The 20,074-nt window shown below is 54.4% G+C and overlaps 1 protein-coding gene across 2 annotated transcripts in view; it reads right to left on the bottom strand.

Annotated features, from left to right (window-relative positions):
- Positions 1-20,074, bottom strand: part of CLIP2 (CAP-Gly domain containing linker protein 2) — a 68,218-nt gene that overhangs the window by 21,322 nt on the left and 26,822 nt on the right. For both annotated transcript variants that reach the window (XM_081089739.1, XM_081089738.1), the window contains exons 3-8: positions 15,794-16,344; positions 9,087-9,211; positions 7,436-7,649; positions 6,529-6,726; positions 4,727-4,830; positions 2,672-2,732 (exon numbers count right to left, since the gene is read on the bottom strand). In XM_081089739.1, coding sequence (XP_080945865.1) covers positions 2,672-2,732; positions 4,727-4,830; positions 6,529-6,726; positions 7,436-7,649; positions 9,087-9,211; positions 15,794-16,344 — 1,253 coding nt within the window. The remainder of the gene's footprint in view (positions 1-2,671; positions 2,733-4,726; positions 4,831-6,528; positions 6,727-7,435; positions 7,650-9,086; positions 9,212-15,793; positions 16,345-20,074) is intronic.

The following is a 20,074-nucleotide window of genomic DNA, read 5'->3' as shown; positions in this document are numbered from 1 at the left end:
GTTCTGGGGTGGTGTGAGGGAGAGACAGGAACAAACAGATCTGTTTGGGACATGTCACATGTGGGCTCCTGTACTGGACTGAAGAGCATCCCCCAAATTTCATACCCACCTGGAACCTCAGAACATGACCTTGTTTGGAATAGGTTCTTTGCACATGTAATTAGTTAAGATGAGGTCAGACTAGATTAAGGTGGGCCTGAAATCCAATGACTGTCCTTGTAAGAAGGTCACGTGAAGAGACACGGGAACACACGGGAAGGAAGGCCATGCGATGAGGGAGGCAGGGAGGCAGCTACAAGCAACCCACCAGAGCTGGGGGGGAGGCATGGAGCGTTCTCCCTGAGGCCTCCAAAAGGAATGACCCTGCCCACACCTTGATTTCAGACTTCTGGCCTCCAGAATTGTCAAAGAATAAATTAGTGTTGTTTTAAGCCACCGAGTTATAGTAATTTTTTTTATTTTACTGCAGCCCCAGGAAAGTGCTACAGGGGCCTGTCACCTACCTGTCCAGGTGGCACGCCAGTGCAGGGCTCAGGGAAGACCCGGGGAATCGTGGGCTTATTAAGGACATTTAGTGCCACAGGCTGGAAGCTCTCAGGGAGAGCGTAGACTAAGAGGCAAGTGGGCCCGGACTGAGCCCTTGGACAGGCCAACATCGGGGTCAGGAAGGAGGCTGGGAGGGTAGAATGAGGCGCCTCCTGTGGTTGGGGGAGCAAGGTCAGGGGGAGGACAAGCAGAGAGATGGGGTGATATAGCTGGAAGGTGTTATGAGTTTTATTTTTGACTTTTAAGATGAGTGGGGATGAATGGAACTTTGGGACAATTTGCCTTTTGGTTACCATGAATATGGTCACAATAAAAACAGCAGCAACAGGACTCTACTGCCTTTGGACTGAATTAGCTGTCAGTCATTGTCTGTCCCACCCCCTGCCTTTCCCAGCCAAGAACAATTGGATCTGGGATGGAAGCTGATCTAAAGTCAGATAGCTCATTGGCTATCCTGGGATCAATCAGATTCTCTTGAGAGGACAGCTAGTAGCTAGTGGATGCTGGAGCCTGAGTGGGGCCAGGAGGCTGGGTGGGTGGTGGGGAGAGGGAACAGACGTACCAAGGGACATGGAGACACGGTGAGAGAGACAGACAGACACGAAGCCTGACCACATGTTAGGAGAAGAAGGAAATCCCTGGGTGGGAGAGAACGGGCTTGGATCCTAATGCTGTTTCTTGTTCCAGTTCCCTGAACTGCCTGTGAGATTTCCCTGTAGGTTTTTCCCCGTTGACTGGAGTTGGCAGGAGGGGGTCTCTGTTCTTTTCACCTACAGGCACTTTTCCCAGAAGCCCACCCCAAGCCCTGCAGGAGGCAGCCATCCAGTGGGAAAGCCAGCCAAACAACCCCATGACCTGCCCCCTTGGCTAAGAGGGGAACATCCATGAGAACCCCCTGACGCTGGCCTGGGGCTCCTACGCCATGTTGTGCCCTGACATCCATCCTTTAAGCTTGAGAAGGAAAACCTGCTCCAACAGGGGCCTCTGGCAGTGACCCTGTGCAGATCATACATGTCCCTCCCCAGCGGGAGTCATCTAGGGGACAGGACAACCATTCGCATGCTTTTGCGGTGCTTTGGAACTTATAAGGATATAACTATGGCTCTTTTACAAAATCAAAAACTGCAATTTCCAATCTGAGCTCAGAATGATCTAGTGCAGTGATTCCCAAGGTGTGACCCTACAGCCGCACCTGGGAGCTCGTTAGAACTCTCAGGTTCCACCCAGACCAGCTGAATGAGGCTGGGGCCAGCCTTCTGTATCTGAACAAGCCACCCAGGTGAGGAATCCTCAAGTTTGAGAATCACTGACCTAGTTCGACCTCTTCATTTTACAGTAGAGCAAACTGAGGATCAAGAAGGGAAGAGGCTGCCCAAGGCCAGTTGGGGCAGCTCAGCATGTGGGGAGGGACTGAACACACTGTGGTATCTGCATGGTTTCATGAGGAGGGCTGGGATGGGGAGGGTGGGGTGCTTTACTAATTGATGTGAACACCCCCGTCCCTCAGCTGAGAAAGGGTGGGCTGGATTGAAGAGTGCAAGGTCCACTGTGTCTAGACCACTTGTCCAGGCATTATAACAAGGAGGTGCTATAATGGCCATCCTTTCCGGCTGAGCTCAGAAGTCAGGAGTCCTGGCCTCCGGTCCCAGGGGCTGCTGACTTGCTCTATTACTGGGTGAGTCCATTTGCCTTTCTGAGTCTGTTTTTCCATCTATAATTTCTGTGACTCAACAACAAGCTAATTTTAGCCAAAATTTTACCTGGAATCTAAGATGAACTAAGGGCCCAGGGGCCACCTTTAGGGCCATTACCCAACAAGGCAGGGACTGGGGAGTCCAGCCAATACGTCCTCAGGCCTGTGGCTGCCTTGATGGCCAAGACAAGAAGCATGGCCCCTCAGGCTCCGGGAGCTGAGTCATTCCCACCTGTGACATCTGAGTCTCTCATGACCAACCCCTCCCCTCCCTCCCAGAGTATGACCTTTGGCCCTTCTTCATTTCTCCCTCAAAACCCCCATGGCCCCTCCGAGGGGACCCGGAAGTGCTGCCTGGACCGCATGGCCATTTGCCCCACAAGGGCTGGGCCTGGGGTGCCGAGCAAGCCAGGCGGTGCCTGTGACTGTTACCTCCAGGTCTCCCTTGGTGATGGACTCCTCCTCCACGCGGAACTGCAGGTCCTCCACCTTCCTGCGGGGGGAGAAGGAGCTGAGCGGGCTTTGCCCAGACAGGTGGGCTTCCCCAAGTCAGCAACGGCAGAGAGATGAGGCCACAGATGGCCCAGAGTCCGAGGTCAGACCACACAGAAGGTGCTGTCCCCGTCTAGGGGACACCTGCCCAGAGCCACACGGCCGATGGGGCAGAACCTCCTGCAAACCTCCAGCCTCCCAGCTTCCCGGCCTGTGCTCCACGCAGAGACCACCGACATCTCTAAAATGGGAGTGCCCAATGCCACACCCTTCCTCCCAGGGTGGCTGTGGGAATAAATGAACAGAGTGATGCTCGTGGCCACTCCGTTTTCCCCACTGCAGGGGACGGCCACGGCCACACAGAACAGTGGAGGGCGGGGGTGCAGTGGGGGGAGGCAGGCAAGGAGGGTAGGCTTTTCCCTGCTGACCACACTCATTCACAGGCCTCAACACTGGGGGCTACAGTCCCAATCTCACTGCTCCCCGATGTGGAGGGCACCACCCGCAGGGAGACACATTCACCCGCCCGTGTGCCAAGACGCCACAGGGGAGACGCAGGCCCATTACGGCTCACAAAGCGGCTCCTGCTGGGCTGCTGACAGCTCCCAGCATACAGATGAGGAAAACTGAGACCCAGAAAGGGCAAGGGACCCGCCCAAGCGCATCCAGGGCAACGCTGGGCCCCGTACCCAGGCCCTTCCCGAACACAAATCCCACAATGTCTTAAAGATCTGCTTTTGTTTTTAGGCAAGCAGGCGTGTTGCCATGGGAACCAGATGTGTGGACCCTGACAAGCATCTCTGGCAGATTTAAGTAAGCCCTCCCCTCCCCGGTCAGATGGTTACAGCCTGTGCAGCACATGCCTGGCTGAAAGCCCCAAAACAGACCCATGGTGGGGGGCTGCCTACTACATGGGGAAGGGAAGGAAGCCACAGAAATCTGTGTCAGCCAGGAGACAGAGAAGCTCCTGGGCCAAGGGAAACCCTGTTCCCCAGGCGACCCAGGACCAAGCCAGGCCAGGGTACCCACAGAAAGGGAACCACAGCCTCACTAGCCACCGAGCCTGGGCAGGAAGAAGCAGCGAATGATGAACAGGCTGGTGGCCTGGGACAAGTCCCTTTCCTACCCTGAGCCTCAGTCTCTCACGAGCGACATGAATTAGCGCCTGCCTAGGCTAATAGTGAGGTTGAGACGGTGCAGGTAGAGCACTCAGCATGGGGCTGACACCAGGCGCAAGGCGTTTCAAGCATCCCTTTGCTGCTGCTTCTCTAAGCCCCAGTTTCTTGACATGTGAAATGGGAACAGAGCTTCTGGACAGGAGCTATGAGCTCCATGCACAGAACCTGCCCCAGAGGGGCACTCCGCGAACCTGAGCTGGTTCAAGGGGTGAGAACACTGGCTCTTCCTCATGCTGCATATCTCCCTAGGGCAGTGATGGCGAACCTTTTGAGCTCGGCGTGTCAGCATTTTGAAAAACCCTAACTTAACTCTGGTGCCGTGTCACATATAGAAATTTTTTGATCTTTGCAACCACAGTAAAACAAAGACTTATATTTTTGATATTTATTTTATATATTTAAATGCCATTTAACAAAGAAAAATCAACCAAAAAAATGAGTTCGCGTGTCATAGGTTCGCCATCACTGCCCTAGGGGCACGGGCCACCCCCTCCGCGGGGCATTCTCCTCATGACAGGCTTCCTGAGCCGTGTGTGGCAGGAACAGTGAACCCACACAGGTGGGAAGGACAGTGTCCCCATGTGTTCAGCACATGCTGGGTGCTCTGCGGGAATTATCGTGTAAGTGCCCCCAACAGCTTGTAGATATGGGGATCACCAGCCCACATTACAGATGAGATGACTGAGGCCCACAGAGCTCATGTCACTAGTCCAGGGGATGCAGCCTGTAAGCGGTGGAAGCCGGATTTGGACCTGGGTCATCCTACAGAGGCGCAGAGAAAATGTGCTCCCAGGACCAGGGCAGGGGCAGCACATACCTCCGCTCCTCCTCCAGCTGGTTGGACAGGTCTACCTTCTCCTTCCGCACGCTCTCCACCAGCAGCCGGGCCCGCTGCAGCTTCTCCTCTGCTTCTGCAACATACTGGGCCCCCAGCAAGGGCAGAACAGGGTCAGCCTCCTTCTGGGGACCGGGGGCCAAGTGGGGGAGGGGTGGGAGGGAGCAGGGGTGGGTGCAAGGAGTCAGGCCTGGAACCCTAGCCACCCCTACTCCCCTGCCAGCCTTAGGTGAGCTTGGACTGTGGGCCTGATGTGAGGGGTGGGCCTGATGTGATGGGTAGGCCCAGCTGCGGCCTCACCCAGTGGGAACCTCAAGTCCACCTGCCCCCATATCTAGCACCCCAATATCTGCCACCTCCCCCAACTCCCAAGGACCTAAAACACATTGTCTTGAGAAGGCCCCTGCCACAGCACACATAAGCTTGTCCTTATTTTTTATTTTTATTTTTTATTTTTAAGTTTTTTTTTTTTTAATGTGAAGGAAGCCTATTTTTTATTTTATTTTTTAAAATATATTTTATTGATTTTTTACAGAGAGGGAGGGAGAGGGATAGAGAGTTAGAAACATCGATGAGAGAGAAACATCGATCAGCTGCCTCCTGCACACCTCCTACTGGGGATGTGCCCACAACCAAGGTACATGCCCTTGACCGGAATTGAACCTGGGACCTTTCAGTCAGCAGGCCGACGCTCTATCCACTGAGCCAAACCGGTCAGGGCTGGCCTTATTTTTTAAATATATTTTTACTGATTTCAGAGAGGAAGGGAGAGGGAGAGAGAAACATCAAAGATGAGAGAGAATCATTGATTGGCTGCCTCCTGCACGCTGCCCCCTATAGGGGATTGAGCCTGCAACCTGGGCAAATGCCCTTGGCCAGAATCGAACCCGGGACCCTTCAGTCTGCAGGCCAATGCTCTATCCACTGAGTCAAACTGGCTAGGGCTGAACTTGGCCTTATTAATTCCAGCACCCAAGAGAGGGGTGAGCTGGCCCCAAATGGGAGCAGTGGCCCAGGAGGGGGCTCTCACGCAGGTGACAAACATCAGGGAAGAGTAGACATGCGACAGCAGATGACTCAAGGCTGTGGGCAGGGGATTACTTCCCCGAAGCCCAACCCACGAATCTGCTGGAAAGTTCAATCTGAAATGAGGACAGGTGTACACAGAAAATGTGTGCACGAGAGTTATTTTGAAAAAGTGAGACACTGGAAACAATTTAAACAATTGCAGGGGACTGGCCACGTCAGCAAGGACGCAGCCTGTGACAGCGGCAACGCAGCTAGCTGTTCAGACGGGGAAGAATGTTCCATGACCGAGGAAAGGCTCGTACTGAGGAGGTAGGAAAAAGCAGGGGACAGTTTATTTCCAGGTTCTTTTTTCCAACTTTCTTTTTTTAAAGATGTTTTTACTTATTTTAAGAGCGAGAGGAAGGGAGAGAGAGATAGAAACATTGATGAGAGAGAAATATCAACACTGATCGGCTGCCTCCTGCACAACCCCTGCTGGGGATCAAGCCTGCCACCCAGGCATGTGCCCTGACGGGGAATCGAACCGTGACCTCTCAGTGCACGGGTGCACACTCAACTCCTGAGCCTCACCGACCGGACTCTATCCAGCTTCTGAAAGCGTGTGAACCTATCCACTGGAAGTACTTCCACCAGTTGGAGGAGGAGTCTTCTCTGCACATCCATCGTCTGCGCTCTGAGTGTGAGTGACCTGTGAGCCTGGCCTGGGGAGGCTGCTGGTGCCCCTCTGGGTGCCCACTGCCCGCCTGCCCACCCACCTGCTCATGCTGCGCCTTGAGCAGGGCGATCTCCTTCTCCACCTCGCAGATGTGGCTCGTGGCCTTGGCCACCTCAGCCCGCTCCAGGTCCCGTTCAGCCAGCAGCTGCTCAATGTGCTGCTGCTTCTCCTTCAGTGCCTCTTGCAAGGCAGTCGTGCCGGAGATCTTGCGGGCGTAGCGTGAAGAGGTCTCCGTGAGCTGCAGGAGGGCATGGGTGCAGGCAGAAGCATATTATTTCAGATTCAGGAAACTCCCCCCTCCCAGGAGAGTCACAGCTGGGGCTCTGCCTCTGGTAGGCTCCCTCCCGGGCCACCTTCTCCTGGGTCAGGAGGAACCTGTCATCCTAGACCAGCGGTTCTCAACCTGTGGGTCGTGACCCCTTTGGTGGTCAAACAACCCTTTCACAGGGGTCGCCTAAGACCATCCTGCACATCAGATATTTACATTATGATTCATAACAGTAGCAACATTACAGTTATGAAGTAGCAACGAAAATTTTATGGTTGGGTCACAACATGAGGAACTGTATTTAAAGGGCCAGAAGGTTGAGAACCACTGCCCTAGACTGAGCTTGGCTAGAAGCTCTCTGCCCAGAAGGGCAGCCTCACCTTTTCCCCTCATCCAGGGTGCCTGTGGCAACCTTTTCGAAACCCACACCTGTATGACCTGCCCTGCATCTGTATAACCCTCAGCTCCCAGGAAAGGCTCAGGCTACTGACAAATCAGTAATATAAAAATAATAATGTAAATGGATCAATTTCCCTCGTTAAAAGATATGTGCTTTCATCTCTCCTCGAAAACTCCAGTCTGAGGATGCCTGGCGCTAGTGCAAGTCAGGGGCACCTGGATCCCTCTGTCCTCAATCCCCACACATACATCAGGACACCCCTCCCAGCCCCACCCTCACCAGGCCACTGCGGCTGGGCCGGCCCCCCACAGAGGAAGCCACAGAGCTGACGGAGCTGATGGAGGAGCTGCTGGGACTGTGGGTCAGCGCTGACACACCCATGGCCATTCGCTTGGTCTTCTTGGCTTTGGCTGGGCTGGTGGACGGGAAGCCGATGCGGATCACCTTGTGGATGGGCGCGAAGAGACCAAACTTGGGTGGGCACTGGAAGTACCTGGGGAAGCAAGAGAGACCCATGCTGGCATCATGGCCGCATAGCCTGCAGCTTCACCTGCCTCCTCAGAGCCCAGTAGAGAGGCTCATCCTTATGGTATAATCACCCATATCCCAAGACCAGTAGAAGAGACTCCCAGAAAGGGATTAGAGTAAGTAGGACCTGAGATTCCTGGGGCAGGGTGTCCTAGTGGATGTATGGGGGTTGGGAACAGCTGTTGGGCATATCTGGGGGGAGGCAGGCGAATAACAATTACTGAGCACATGCTCTGCCCCAGTCCCTTTTCATGAATGCTCATTTTAAGCCCCCAACCACTCCACTATTGTCTACATTTCACAGATGAAGAGACAGGTTCAGAGAGGTTCAGTAACTTGCTCACAGTCACACAGCTGGTCAAGTGGCAATGCTGGGACTGGAACCTCTAGCCTGCTGGGCTCCAAAACCGACTATGCTTGGCTCCATTCAGAGGCCACCAGGCATATCTGCAGCCCCACTCTCATGGCTACCCCTGGTTCACCCCAGACCCAAGGAACCCCATCAGCTCTCTGCCATGGAACTCCCTGAATAGAGAAGCAAAAGTGTGTGTGTGTTGGGGGTGGGGGTGGGGGGTTGCCACCCAACCTGCCCCTGAGGTCAGAAAGCAGGAGTAAGTTGAGAGAAATATCAGTCTTGAAAACAGGAAGGCAACGTGTTGTTATGGAAACTCTGGGTGATCTCTTGAAATCTCTCTGGTCAAGGAGTCTACACGGGACCAGGCGAGCTAGTTCTGTCCAGTTTCTGACTCACTTTTAAACGACCACCCCGCCCCTCCTCTTCCTGCATTAAGGTCTTTGCTCGGGCTGTCCCCCAGCCTAGCATAGCTTCCTTCTCAGAGCTGCCACAGCCTCATCTGGGCCACAGAAGCTAATCCAGGCATAGCCAACGCAGGAACGCAGGCCATCTAGCCTGAGCCCACATCCCTGACACTGCTCACCCATCATATCACCCAGCCCCATCCCCAATGATTGAGGCACAGTCTTAGACCCTCTTGACCCCTCATTCCCACAGTCAGTTCCCTTTAACTGGAGATGGCATGGAGCATAGAACCAGTTGTGACCCCACCCTTGCCTGCAGAGCTCACTGTCTGATTTCCTGTGTTGCCCAGAGAAATCCCAGGGAGGCAGGGACCACTGCCTCTCCTAGCGTTTGCCCGACTCTGTGTGACCGTGAGCAATGACCTTTCTGGCCTCCGTTCCCTCATCTGTAAAATGGGGATGACAGCTCCACTATCTGCCCCGCACGCTGCTGTGACAGGATGGAGGCAGCATCTGTGCTGTGGTGTCTGGCACAGCCACCCACACACTCAACAGTGGCTTCCTCAGCTGCCCCATCCTTGCCCCCTGCACCCACCCCAGGCAAAGACAAGCCCCCGCCCACACTCCGGGGAGCCCGCCGTACCTGGTGCCCGCCACCGCCCCATCGTTCTTCCCAAGGGGCTCGTCCAGCTCCACGCCACACCACTCGCCCTTGGCAAAGTCCGTCTCCCCCACGTAACGCACCACGCCAGTCTTTGTCCCGCCAACCTGTTGGCACACGGAGAGACTCAGGGCTAGAGCAGACAGTGGGCACAGGCAGAGGTGGCGCAGGGACCCAGGTGCCAGGCTCACCCCACACCTCCTTTCCAATGTGCAGGAGAGAGGAGAGCTGGGGTGAGGAGGGATACGGGTACAACCAGTACTTCTCGGGGCTGCCCCTGGCAAGAGCTGTGAGACGGACAGGTAGACCTGCATTCAAACTCTGCAGTGTGAGCTTGAGCACGTTACCGAACCTCTGAGCTTCAGCATCTTCATCTGTGAAAAGGGAGTTTGTGAGGGCTAAGTGCTGTGTGTGCAGTACATACTAGAGTCTCAATACATCTTATCCTTTAAAATGGATGTTTCAAATGGTGGTTGCCAGGGGCTGGCAGGAAGAGGGAAACAAAGAGTTGTAGCTTAAGGAACAGTTTCAGGTTTGCATGATGAACAAAATCTGTAGATCTGTTGCACGACAGCGTCAATGTACTTAACATACTGAACTGTACACTTCAAATGGTTAACAAGGTACATTTTCTTTTTAAAAAAATATATTTTATTGATTTTTTTACAGAGAGGAAGGGAGAGGGATAGAGAGTTAGAAACATCAATAAGAGAGAAACATCGATCAGCTGCCTCCTGCACACCCCGCAGTGGGGATGTGCCCGCAACCAAGGTACATGCCCTTGACTGGAATCGAACCTGGGACCCTCGAGTCCGCAGGCCGGCGCTCTATCCACTGAGCCAAACCAGTCAGGGCAGGTACATTTTCTTATGTGTATTTTACCAAGGTCAAAAAATTCATGGGATAGAGTAATAAGTGAGACTATTACTGTAAAAATAGTTCTTCAAAAAATTAAAGCTATTTATACATAAAGAGTCAGATACTTCTAAAGCTGCCCTGAAAGTTTCTCTACTTCTCCCCAGAAGCAAAACTGTAACTCTTTAAGCTGAACTGCTTGGTATTCTACCTCCATATTTCTAACTGGCATGCTTATGTTGCTACTTTGTGCCTTTTCAATTTTGGGTGCCATTCACTGACTTCCCATCAAGGAAGGAAGGTGCTAGATGCCCATCACCGCTGCTTCACACCTACTTCCGGGCTTGCCACCCCGTAGGGATGTTGATCGATCCGGGTTTACAGAGCTTTGACCAAGCAAGCAGAACTCAGGGCCCCTCTCCCCTGGGGTGGGAGTCTGGCTAGAGCACTAACAAGCCTGCCCCCGCCCCAGCGAGGTGCTGCTACAGTCTTAGTCCTCAGCTGCCTCCGGAGCGGAATCCTCTGTCCCTTTCTGTCTTTAACAGGATGAAACCAGGCAGGTATTCTCAGAGATGGGAGCAGAGCGGAAAGAGTGGGACAGTCTCCAGAGGGGACGGGTCTGGTGCCTGAGCCCCGCCCAGGCCACCACAATCTGGGGAAGCTCACCTCCCTGAAGCCCCAGAGATTCTGCAGCGGCTCCCTCACGTGTGTGCCAGGCCTGCCCTCCAGTGATGAGAACTGCCCCTTCTCTATTTACTATTTTTTGAAAGTAAGATATTTAAATAGATTTTATTGATTTTTTACAGAGACAAAGGGAGAGGAATAGACAGTTGAAACATCGATGAGAGAGAAACATCAATCAGCTGCCTCCTGCACACCCCCTACTGGGGATGTGCCCGCAACCAAGGTCCATGCCCTGGACCGGAATCGAACCTGGGACCCTTCAGTCTGCAGGCCAACGCTCTAACCACTGAGCAAAACCGGCTAGGGCTCTATTTACTGTTTTTATTATGCTACCCAGGATCAAACTGCTGTCAGGGGCAGAGCTGAGCTCACACCCAGGCTTGTACAACCCCTAAGCCTACCTTCCCACTTTGCCACCTCGACACCCCCTGCTGGGTGTTTGACCTAGGAGTTGTGGGGGCAGGACTGGTAGAGAGAGAACCTCATTCTTCATCTCTCAGGACCCTGTTCCCGTACCTAATCGGGCCAGTTGCCAAGGGGACCCTGGAGGGACACAGCCCTGTGGAGAACTGACTGGCCCAGTAGGGGAGCGTCGCTGGTCAGACTGCCTGGGGGGCTGGTACACTCTGGTTACCTGCATGCTAGGCTGGCCTCGGCTGTGAGCTTTAAGATGTACTGGGAGCCTGGCCAGTGTTGCTCAGTGGTTGAGTGCCGACCCATGAACCAGGAGGTCATGGTTCGATTCCCGGTCAGGGAATATGCCCAGGTTGTGGACTTGATCCCCAGTGTGGGGCATGCAGGAGGCAGCGATCAATGAGTCCCTTTCAGCATTGATGTTTCTATTTCTCTCACCCTCTCCCTTCCTCTCTGAAATCAATAAAAACATTATAAAAAATATGTGCTGGGCGAGGGTAGCAGGTGGTTCTCTGGAAAGGTCCCACCCTTCTCGGGTTGCCTCTGCGCCTAGTGCGTGAAGGAACGTGAAGGGACGGAGTCTTCACCTACATGGAGCGGCTCCACTCAGATCCCGCTTCAAGGACGGCCTGGCTGCCCTGCTTCGAGCCCCTCGGGACTGGCCCTTGTTGCAGGCCCCTTCACCTGAGCTGAGGCCTTTCCTGGGGCAGTCACACCAAGTGACTGAAAGGTGGACACCTGGCTCAACACGGGTGCTGTGATGGACAGTCTCTCTCTAGAGCTCCCGGGCTGGCCAAGCTCTATCCCCCTGCGTGCAGTCTGACTTCTCCTGCCCAGTCTCCCATAGATGCTGAAATCCTTCATCAACATCTGCACCGCAAGCCCACCTCAGCAGCTACTCCTGGAGAGCCCGACCTGTCACGGCAGCCTTTCTGCCATTGACGTCCTTGGGGGTCAGAGAGCTCTCCCACCACCTCGCATCTGTATCCACGTCTTTGGCCTGGGGTGACTCCTGGAGCCACAAGCAGCCAGCCAGGCCTCTTCCTTCCTGAGACAAGTTCTCTGTTCCTTGCTAATTATGCCCCACAGTGTCAATGGTAGATGACCAAGACATTTCTGCTCCCCCACCCAGGCTGCTGGGCACACTGAAGGTGGAGGACACAGGGAATGTTCCTGGGCTGGTAGGTAGAAGCCCAGAGTCCCCATCTCAGCCTTGCCCATGCCCTGCTGTGTGACTCTGAGCAAGTACTTGCCCTCTCTGGGCCTCACTGTCCTCACTCAAACAATAATCAGGGCCTGGCGGTTTCTGCCCCAGCAGGCCTCTCTCCGAGTCGGGATCGGCTCTCACTGGTCAATGACCCGCAGGTGGGGTTGTCCTCCCAATCCCTCCTGTCACCAGGTCTCAACCTGCCCCCTCGGTTCCTGCTGCTCTGCATTTCCAACCTGGAATGTCTTTTGTCTTCAACGACCTCAATCCTAAACTGGTGGTCGTGTGGCTGGTCCCTGCATCTGCCACACCAGCCATGCTGCCTCTGAAACCGACTTCCCTAAAAGCCATGCAGACAGACCACCTCCTGGGCTACGGCAGGGGCAGAGGGTGGGAAAGCCAGGCAGGACAGCCAGGCTCTGGGCCCAGCTCGGCTGCTTCCACCGTAGGTGCTGTGGGAAACGCGGGCCTCTCAGTCTGTGAAATGGGCGACTGTGAGAACAAGAGGTGATCCAGAAACCCACTGCACAGCTCCAAACAGCATCTGAAAATCGGGTCAGACAGGCATGTAACACAACTTCCAGTATTCAGTGACACTATTCTCCTGTGGTCTCCAGGTCTCCCTCTCACCCTCCAGAGGTTCCTCCAGGGACCAGGGCCTCTCAGGCTGAAGAGGAAATGGATGGTGGGTGTAAAGTTTTCGGCACAGGATTCCATTCACAGCAAGCACTTGACCAACAGAAGCCAAGGACATTCAGGCCATCGTGAGTGACCGTGTGCCCTCAGGGAGCCTCCCTGAGCTCTGAGCACTTCACTGCACCCAGGACCCCCTGGCCGAGGAGAATGCCCACCCATCATGGAATTAAAAAAAAAGTTTTGATTGATTTTCAGAGAGAGGAAGGGAGAAGGAGAGAGAAATAGAAACATCAATGATGAGAGAGAATCATTGATCGGCTGCCTCCTGCACACCCTCTAATGGGGATGGAGCCACAATCGGAGCATGTGCCCTGATTGGGAATCGAACCGTGACTTCCTGGTTTATGGGTCAATACTCAACCACTGAGCCACACTGGACAGGCCCAACACGGACTTTAATGCTGACAATAGCTAACACTTCACAGAGGTTACACAGAGCCATGCAAGACAGATGAACTATTATCCCCATTTTACAGTAGTAGAAACTGAGGCAGAGAGGATAAATAACTTGCCCATGATTACTTATCTAGTACATAGACCTTATGGGGTAGTGTTGAGGCCCAAATGAAACCAGGATCCAGGGGTATCTTTAAAGGGCAGCACAACTTAATAAACATAAATACCATTACTTATGTTCATAAATAATGAACACAGCTCACACCTTTGACCGAGGTCAGAAGTGGACTTGTGGTTGGTGAAGCTAACAGCTTAGGCAACAGGGCCCCTCACCTGCACTGGCCTCTTCCTAGGCCCTGACAATGCATTCATGGGAATCACATGATTTACAAAATTTTCAAAAGCAATATTTTTTCATATAGTTTTTCCTAGAGTCCCTCATCCTCAAATTGTGTAAGGTCAGGCCTCTATAGTCACCCATGTCCGGGATATAATTTTTTAAGGGTGGGACAGGGACCAGAAGGAGAGGTGTCAGGTGTTCACAGCAGGTCCAGGGGAGAAAAGCAAGGTCCAGGGTCAGCAAGCCAGCTGGGTCCTGGCAGTGCTGGACCAGCCAGGAGGACTAACCCAAGGGCAGCTGCAGGTGAGGGTGGAGTGGGGTGGGGGGCAGGTGAGGCCCGATCCTTGTGGTAGAAACAACCCCCTCATTCAGATTCCTCTCCCCCACCAGAATGCAAGGGCATCTGGGCAGGCACAGCTGATGAGTGAATAAAGGGATGGATGGCCCATCAGCTCCTGGCTGTGAGTTTCCCAGGCTGAGCCCAGTTTCCTCACCTGTAAAACGGGGGGATAACCCCTATCTCGTAAGGCAAAGGGGAGGGCCCACAGGGACAAGGTACAGAAAGCGCTGGGCACACCCCCAGAAAGTGTGTCTCAGAGAGAGGGCTCAGCCCACTTGTGGCTGGGAAGTCAATGTGGCGTCTGCTGCTACCACTGCCAGCTCTGATGAAGGCCTGAGGTTTCAATGGGGAAATGGGTATAAACATTTCCTCTCGTCCCCCCAACCCAAATGCGCTTCCCAGAAGCCTCCAGGAGAAACCACGGCCCTGTGCGAGGTCTCTGGAGTGGGGAGGGAGGATCCCCACATTGGGACTCCAGAGCCCGCCAAACCCTTCCCCGCTCAGCCTGAGAGCTCCGGCCATGTGCTCCCCACCCTGAGGTGGGAAACCCCTCCACTCGCCCCCATCTGACCTGAGCACAGGAACCGCTCCCTCCACCAACTGGTACCTTTCCTTGGCTCCTCAGACCCCAGGCCTGCCCGACACCCTTCAGGTAATTTTTTTTTTTTAGAAATTATCTCTTCTTTATTGCTACATTCATATAAAAAGTTTGATATATTTTGGGCTGGTAAAAGAAAGCCATTGTATATATGAAGAAAGTTGTAGGAAGTTAAAAAATATATGGCTTTAGTGTTTGGAAAAGCAGTTATGAATTGCCCCTTGGGTTTACGTATCCAGGCAATTGCAATTCTGGGTTTGGAACTCTTGGAAGTCCTCTGGGATGGTGTCATTGCAGCGATACTTAAGGTTGGCCCAGACGCTGTTTGCTTGGGAGAAGCAGAAGACGCTGAGCCGGCCTCCTCGCGTGGTGTTATTCTCACCTACCCCAAACCATGGTTCTTGAAGGACAGGGTCAGCCCGGAGCCACCTGGGCCCTGGATTTGGCACAGCAGGTCTTGGCCCTGTCCTGTGTGCCTTGCCACCCCCAGCCTAGGTCTGGCTCACAGCAGGTGCCAGGAAAACACTCCCACATTCATACTATGGGACGAATCCAGACTCTGAAGGGCTTGAGGGCAACTGCCCCCTCTTACTCCTGCCCCAACAGCGGGAGTACCGGAGAAGAGGGACCCTGGCAGGCAGACTGGCCTAGAGAGCCCGTGGGCTCTTGTGACCCAGTTCTCTCCTCCGCAGCAACAGTGATTAATTACTCTCCATTACGGTTAATTAGGTGTCTGAACCAACCGCCGACCCTGGGCCAGGGGTCTTGAGCACTCCAGTCCCTGGCCGTTTCAGTATTGGCCTGGCACATCCATGATGGTGGCCCAGATCAATGGATACCATCAATAACAGCTGACATTATGGGGCACTTACTAAGTATAGGCACCATCTAAAGGCATTACACATATTAACGCATTTCAACTGATGAGGAAGGTACTATTAAAATTCCCATTTTATAGATGGGAAGACTGAGGTCCAGAAAGGATAAGACACCTGCCCAGGGTCACGCAGCGACAGTCTGCAGAGCCCACTTAGCCTGTCTCCCTGGCCCCTCTGTGTGGTTCTAACAAGGACTGGGTGACCCAGCCGGGACCCACCCCTGCCAGCCCCCCTGTTCCAGCTTGCCTAGTGGGGTGCAGCAGTGGGGGGAAGGGACTCACCAGCACACGGTCTCCCAAGCGCAGGTCCTTGTCACCCCGCTTCACAGAGCCACTGTCCGAGAGGTTGGAGCCCGACTCGTTGCCTGTCTTGACGGAGCTGTTGAGGACACTCTCCCGAAGCGGGATGACGCGGCTGGTCAGCGGGGGTGTGGCTGTGCCCGAGTGCAGCGACAGGTTCTGGGCGGTCAGCGACTCCACCGAGTGGGTGTCGCTGCCCGAGCCCTCAGCCGTGGGCTGCCGGGTGAGCTTGGAGGGCCGCGTGAAGATGCCCTGCAGGGCCGGGCACTCGAAGTAGCGCACGCCGCCCACAGCGCCGTCGTTCTTGCCCACGGGCTCGTCCAGCACCACGCCGGCCCACTGGCCGGGTGCGAACTGTGTCTCGCCCAGGTACTGCACCACACCTGGCTTCACGCCATTCACCCATACCCGCTCGCCGACCTCAAAGTCCCCCACGAAGTCATCGCCCACCTCGGCTGCCTTCGGGCCAGGCTTCTCAGAGGCAGCGGGCACAGCCACAGAGGGTGCCGAGGCCTGCTTGTGCAGTGGGGAGCCTGGAGAGTGAGGAGAGAGGCAATGGTTAGGACTGAGTGAGAGCTGGAAGGTGCAGTGCTGGTTACCTGATGGGGAAACTGAGGCAGGTGTGGTTGGCAGTGTGGGCTTGGGCAGGTCTCATTCTTCACGGACCTTGTGCCCCAGCAAAAGGCCATTCCTTGACAGCTGGCCATAGCCACAGACATTTTGGGGCAAAGAAAGAGCCAGGAAAAATATCTTACTCCACCCCTAAACCTCCCCTCTCCTCCTCCTTCCCAAGTCTGAGCCTCAGGGCTGTGCAGACCAGAACAAGTGGGAGGGAGGAGGGCAGGAGGAGGAAGCAAGTGTGTAACCTCATTCCTAGGACTGACCGTGGGGTTCTCTGGCCTGAACTGGGCCCCCTAACCCAGTCCTCCTTGTAGGAAGGAGGACCCTGAGGCTGAGAGAGGCAAAGGCCTCGCCCAAGGCCACACAGCAGAAATGGGACTCAAACTCTGGGAGGGGCCTACCTCCCAGGAGGTAGGGAAGGGAAGCAACTTGCTCAAGGTCACTCAGGAAAGGACAAAGCAGAGCTGGCCCCACCGTGCTCTGAGTGTGTGTGGCTCCTGGGTCCTAGGCTCCTGGGAAGGTGGGAGCTCAGAAAGCCTTGCTGTTTGCACCTCAAGGTCCGGAGGCTGCCCTCCTTCCTGCCGGACCACGCATCAAGCAGAGGAGAGCTCGTCCTTCTCTGTTCCAGAGGCGATGGGCTTGTGAAACGCAGACGGAGATGGGGCAAGCAGGTGTTTCTGACCCTGATGTTTCCATGGGCAGCCAGTGGAGGGGGCCCAGGGCAGCAGCTCCAACCTGAGTCCTCCTTTCATCCAAGGCCAAGGGCCCCGGGGCCCCGGCCTGGCTGGATGCTGTCTTGGGCTGGAAACTAACCCTTAAGGACAGAGCTTCCGGGACGAGGAAGCCACGCAATTCCAAGGCAGGCCCAACACAGGAGGCCAAGCAGCAGGTCTCCCTCTGGCACTGGCAGCGGTGGTGGGAAAGCACGTGGCACCCAGGCCCCAGCAGCCAGGACGGGTTCCTGACAGGCGGGAAGGGACCGCCTCTCACCTGGGAGCTGGGCTCTGGGAGATCAACGAGCTTTAATGCTGAATTTGATCAACAACCGCAGTCATCAGACCCACTGACGGATGCTCTGTGCATGGAGGCTGGCATGCGGCAGCCACCGGCCCTCACAGCTAACCCTGCGAAGGGATTTTGTTGTCCCAGTTTTACAGCTGAGGACACGGGCCCAGAGACGGCAGGTGCTTCATCTCAGCTCCCAAGCAGTAGGCAGCAGAGTCAAGCCCTGGCCAAAGGCCTCTGGCTCCTGGTGCAGGGCACTTGCAAATCATCTAAAAAACGTACACACAATGCCCAGCCCCAAACTATCATCACCCCAAATTGTGGACTCCCCTGAATGGACCTATTTCCCAGAATCTGGCTAAACCCTAGGGCTCCCCACAATCAGGAAACAATCTCATCTCTTACTTCATTTCTTGTGGAGATGAGATGCCTGAGTGGGACCCTGGTTTGGGGCCCAAGGCTCTCTTCCACCACCGAGATCCCAGGAGGCGGAGGTCACAGTGGCTGAGGGGGCAGGTCCTGGAGCCCAGCAGTCCTGCTCTGGAACCAAGCTTCCGCCGCCCCACCTGTGGCGCTCACCTGCACCTCTCTTCTGGGCTGTTGTGTGACGATAGGGACGGCGCCTGCCTGGTCCATACGAGTGCCCACAAGTGCTGGCTTATGTTATTTCATGAGAATGACTTATACAAAAACTAAGGGGCTAGAAAAAAATTAAAAACCACAAAGGCACAGGAGGCAGAAGAAGGACTTCCAGGCAGGTTCTGATGATCTTGGGCAAGTGGCTCTAGCCCTGAGTAAAATAAGGGGGGCGGGGGGGGGGGTCCGAACCCTCTGAAATTGACATAAAACACCGAGTGCAAGTCAGTTGACACAGACCCCATCCTGCTGGTTCCTTGTGTCTGGGCCGAGCTCCTGGGAGTCCTCAATCTTGATTTAGGATTTAGGACAATCCTGTACCACAAAGAGCTTCTGCTGGGACCTAGGTCAGGCAGGCACCTCCCTTAGGCAAAGCTGCTCTGAAAAGCAGGCAGAAGGGAAAGAAGCCCCCACCCGCTCCTAACACTGCCCAAGGGGCCGGTGGGCCCATCAACAATGAGGTGTGATGTGATCACCATTAAAGCAGCAACTAGCATTTATGAAGTGCCAGTGCATGCCCCAATAGGCTTTTAATATGTTGCATTCTTATCTTGCAGACAGGAAACAGAGGCTATGGGACTTGCCCCTGTTACCTAGGCAGGAGTTGGGCCCTGCTGGTCTGGCCCAGAGCCCTCCCTCTCAATGACGCCCCAGGAGGCACACATGCCTAGCAGGTGTCAGTGTCGTCTCCGTATCCATTTCTACAACACTTCCCTGTGCCAAGGGCCTGCCTGATGTCTGTTACCGGAACTGAACGGCGGTGGTCCAGGTACGAGCCTTCTCTGCCTGTCCTTTGCTTACAGAGGAGAGTCCCAGGTCCCAGGGAACCCAGCTATTCTCGGCTATTCTTGGCAAAAGGCTGCCTACTCAGCTGTCTTCCCGCCCAGCTGTCCCGGCTCAGGCAGACCCTCAGGTAATATTTCTCCCCCACCCGCCCCTTCCAGGGGCCACAGGCCCAGGGACCAGTTGTTTCAACAGCTGCTAAAATCCAGGTCAAACCCTGGGGCAACCGCACTCTGGCATTTTGCTCCATTTTTCCTCTTTGGCAAACCCTCATCAAATCCCCCTCTCACACTGGGGAGCGTTCAGCAGCCTGAACGTGGGGAGGCGTGGAAAACCCTTCCAGGGCCAAGAAAGAAGGAACTCTTACCTTTGGCAACAGCATGGAGGGACCTGGAGAGCATTGTGCTAAGTGAAATAAGCCAGCCAGAGGGAGACAAGTATCACTTTTATATGGGTCTCACTTTTATATGGGATCTAATGAACAAAATAAAACGACGAACAAAATAGAAACAGAAGCATGGATGCATGGAAGAGACTGACAGCTGTCAGAGGGGAGGGGGCTTAGAGGGCTGGATAAAAGGCGAAGGGATTAAGAAAAAAAATTTAAAAAAAAAATATATATATATATACACATACATACAGACAGACAGACAACAGTGTGGTGAAAGCCAGAAGGAAGGGGGGTGGGGAGGGCAGGTGGGCAAAGGGGGAGAAAGGAGACAGAAAGAGACTTTGCTTGGGGCGATGGGCACACAATGCAGAGTGCAGGTGATGTTATGCTGAGTTGTACACTTTAAACCTGTATGGTTTTATGAACCAATGTCACCCCAATAAATGCTTTTTAAAACTCACTAAAACAAACAAAACAAGCAAACAAACAAAATAAAACAAAATTTAAAAAAACAAAACCCTTTCAGAGTCCCCTTCCCTCCAGGGAGCCATTGTAACATGCTGGCTAGGCCTGGCCAAGCCCCTTCTCTTATCTGGGCCTCAGTTTCCCCGTGGGACAACTAAGAACTGGGTCAGAATAGCCAGGGACCCGGCCAGCACTGATAGTCTATGGACCCCATCTCTCCTGGAGGAGCTGCTGTGAGTACCCCGCTCTCGGACCTGGCTGCCCCCTCACGGCTCTGAGGCTCTGAGGCAGGCCCTGGAAGCTCCCTGAAGCCAGGATCTGGGTCCTGCTCCCTCCATGTTCCTGCACAGAGCAGCAGGGGT

This window comes from Myotis nattereri, assembly GCF_964212035.1.
Source record: "Myotis nattereri genome assembly, chromosome: 4".
Classification (NCBI taxonomy): domain Eukaryota; kingdom Metazoa; phylum Chordata; class Mammalia; order Chiroptera; family Vespertilionidae; genus Myotis; species Myotis nattereri.
Note: the sequence above shows the minus strand (reverse complement) of the source record. Positions and strands in the feature narration are given on the sequence as shown.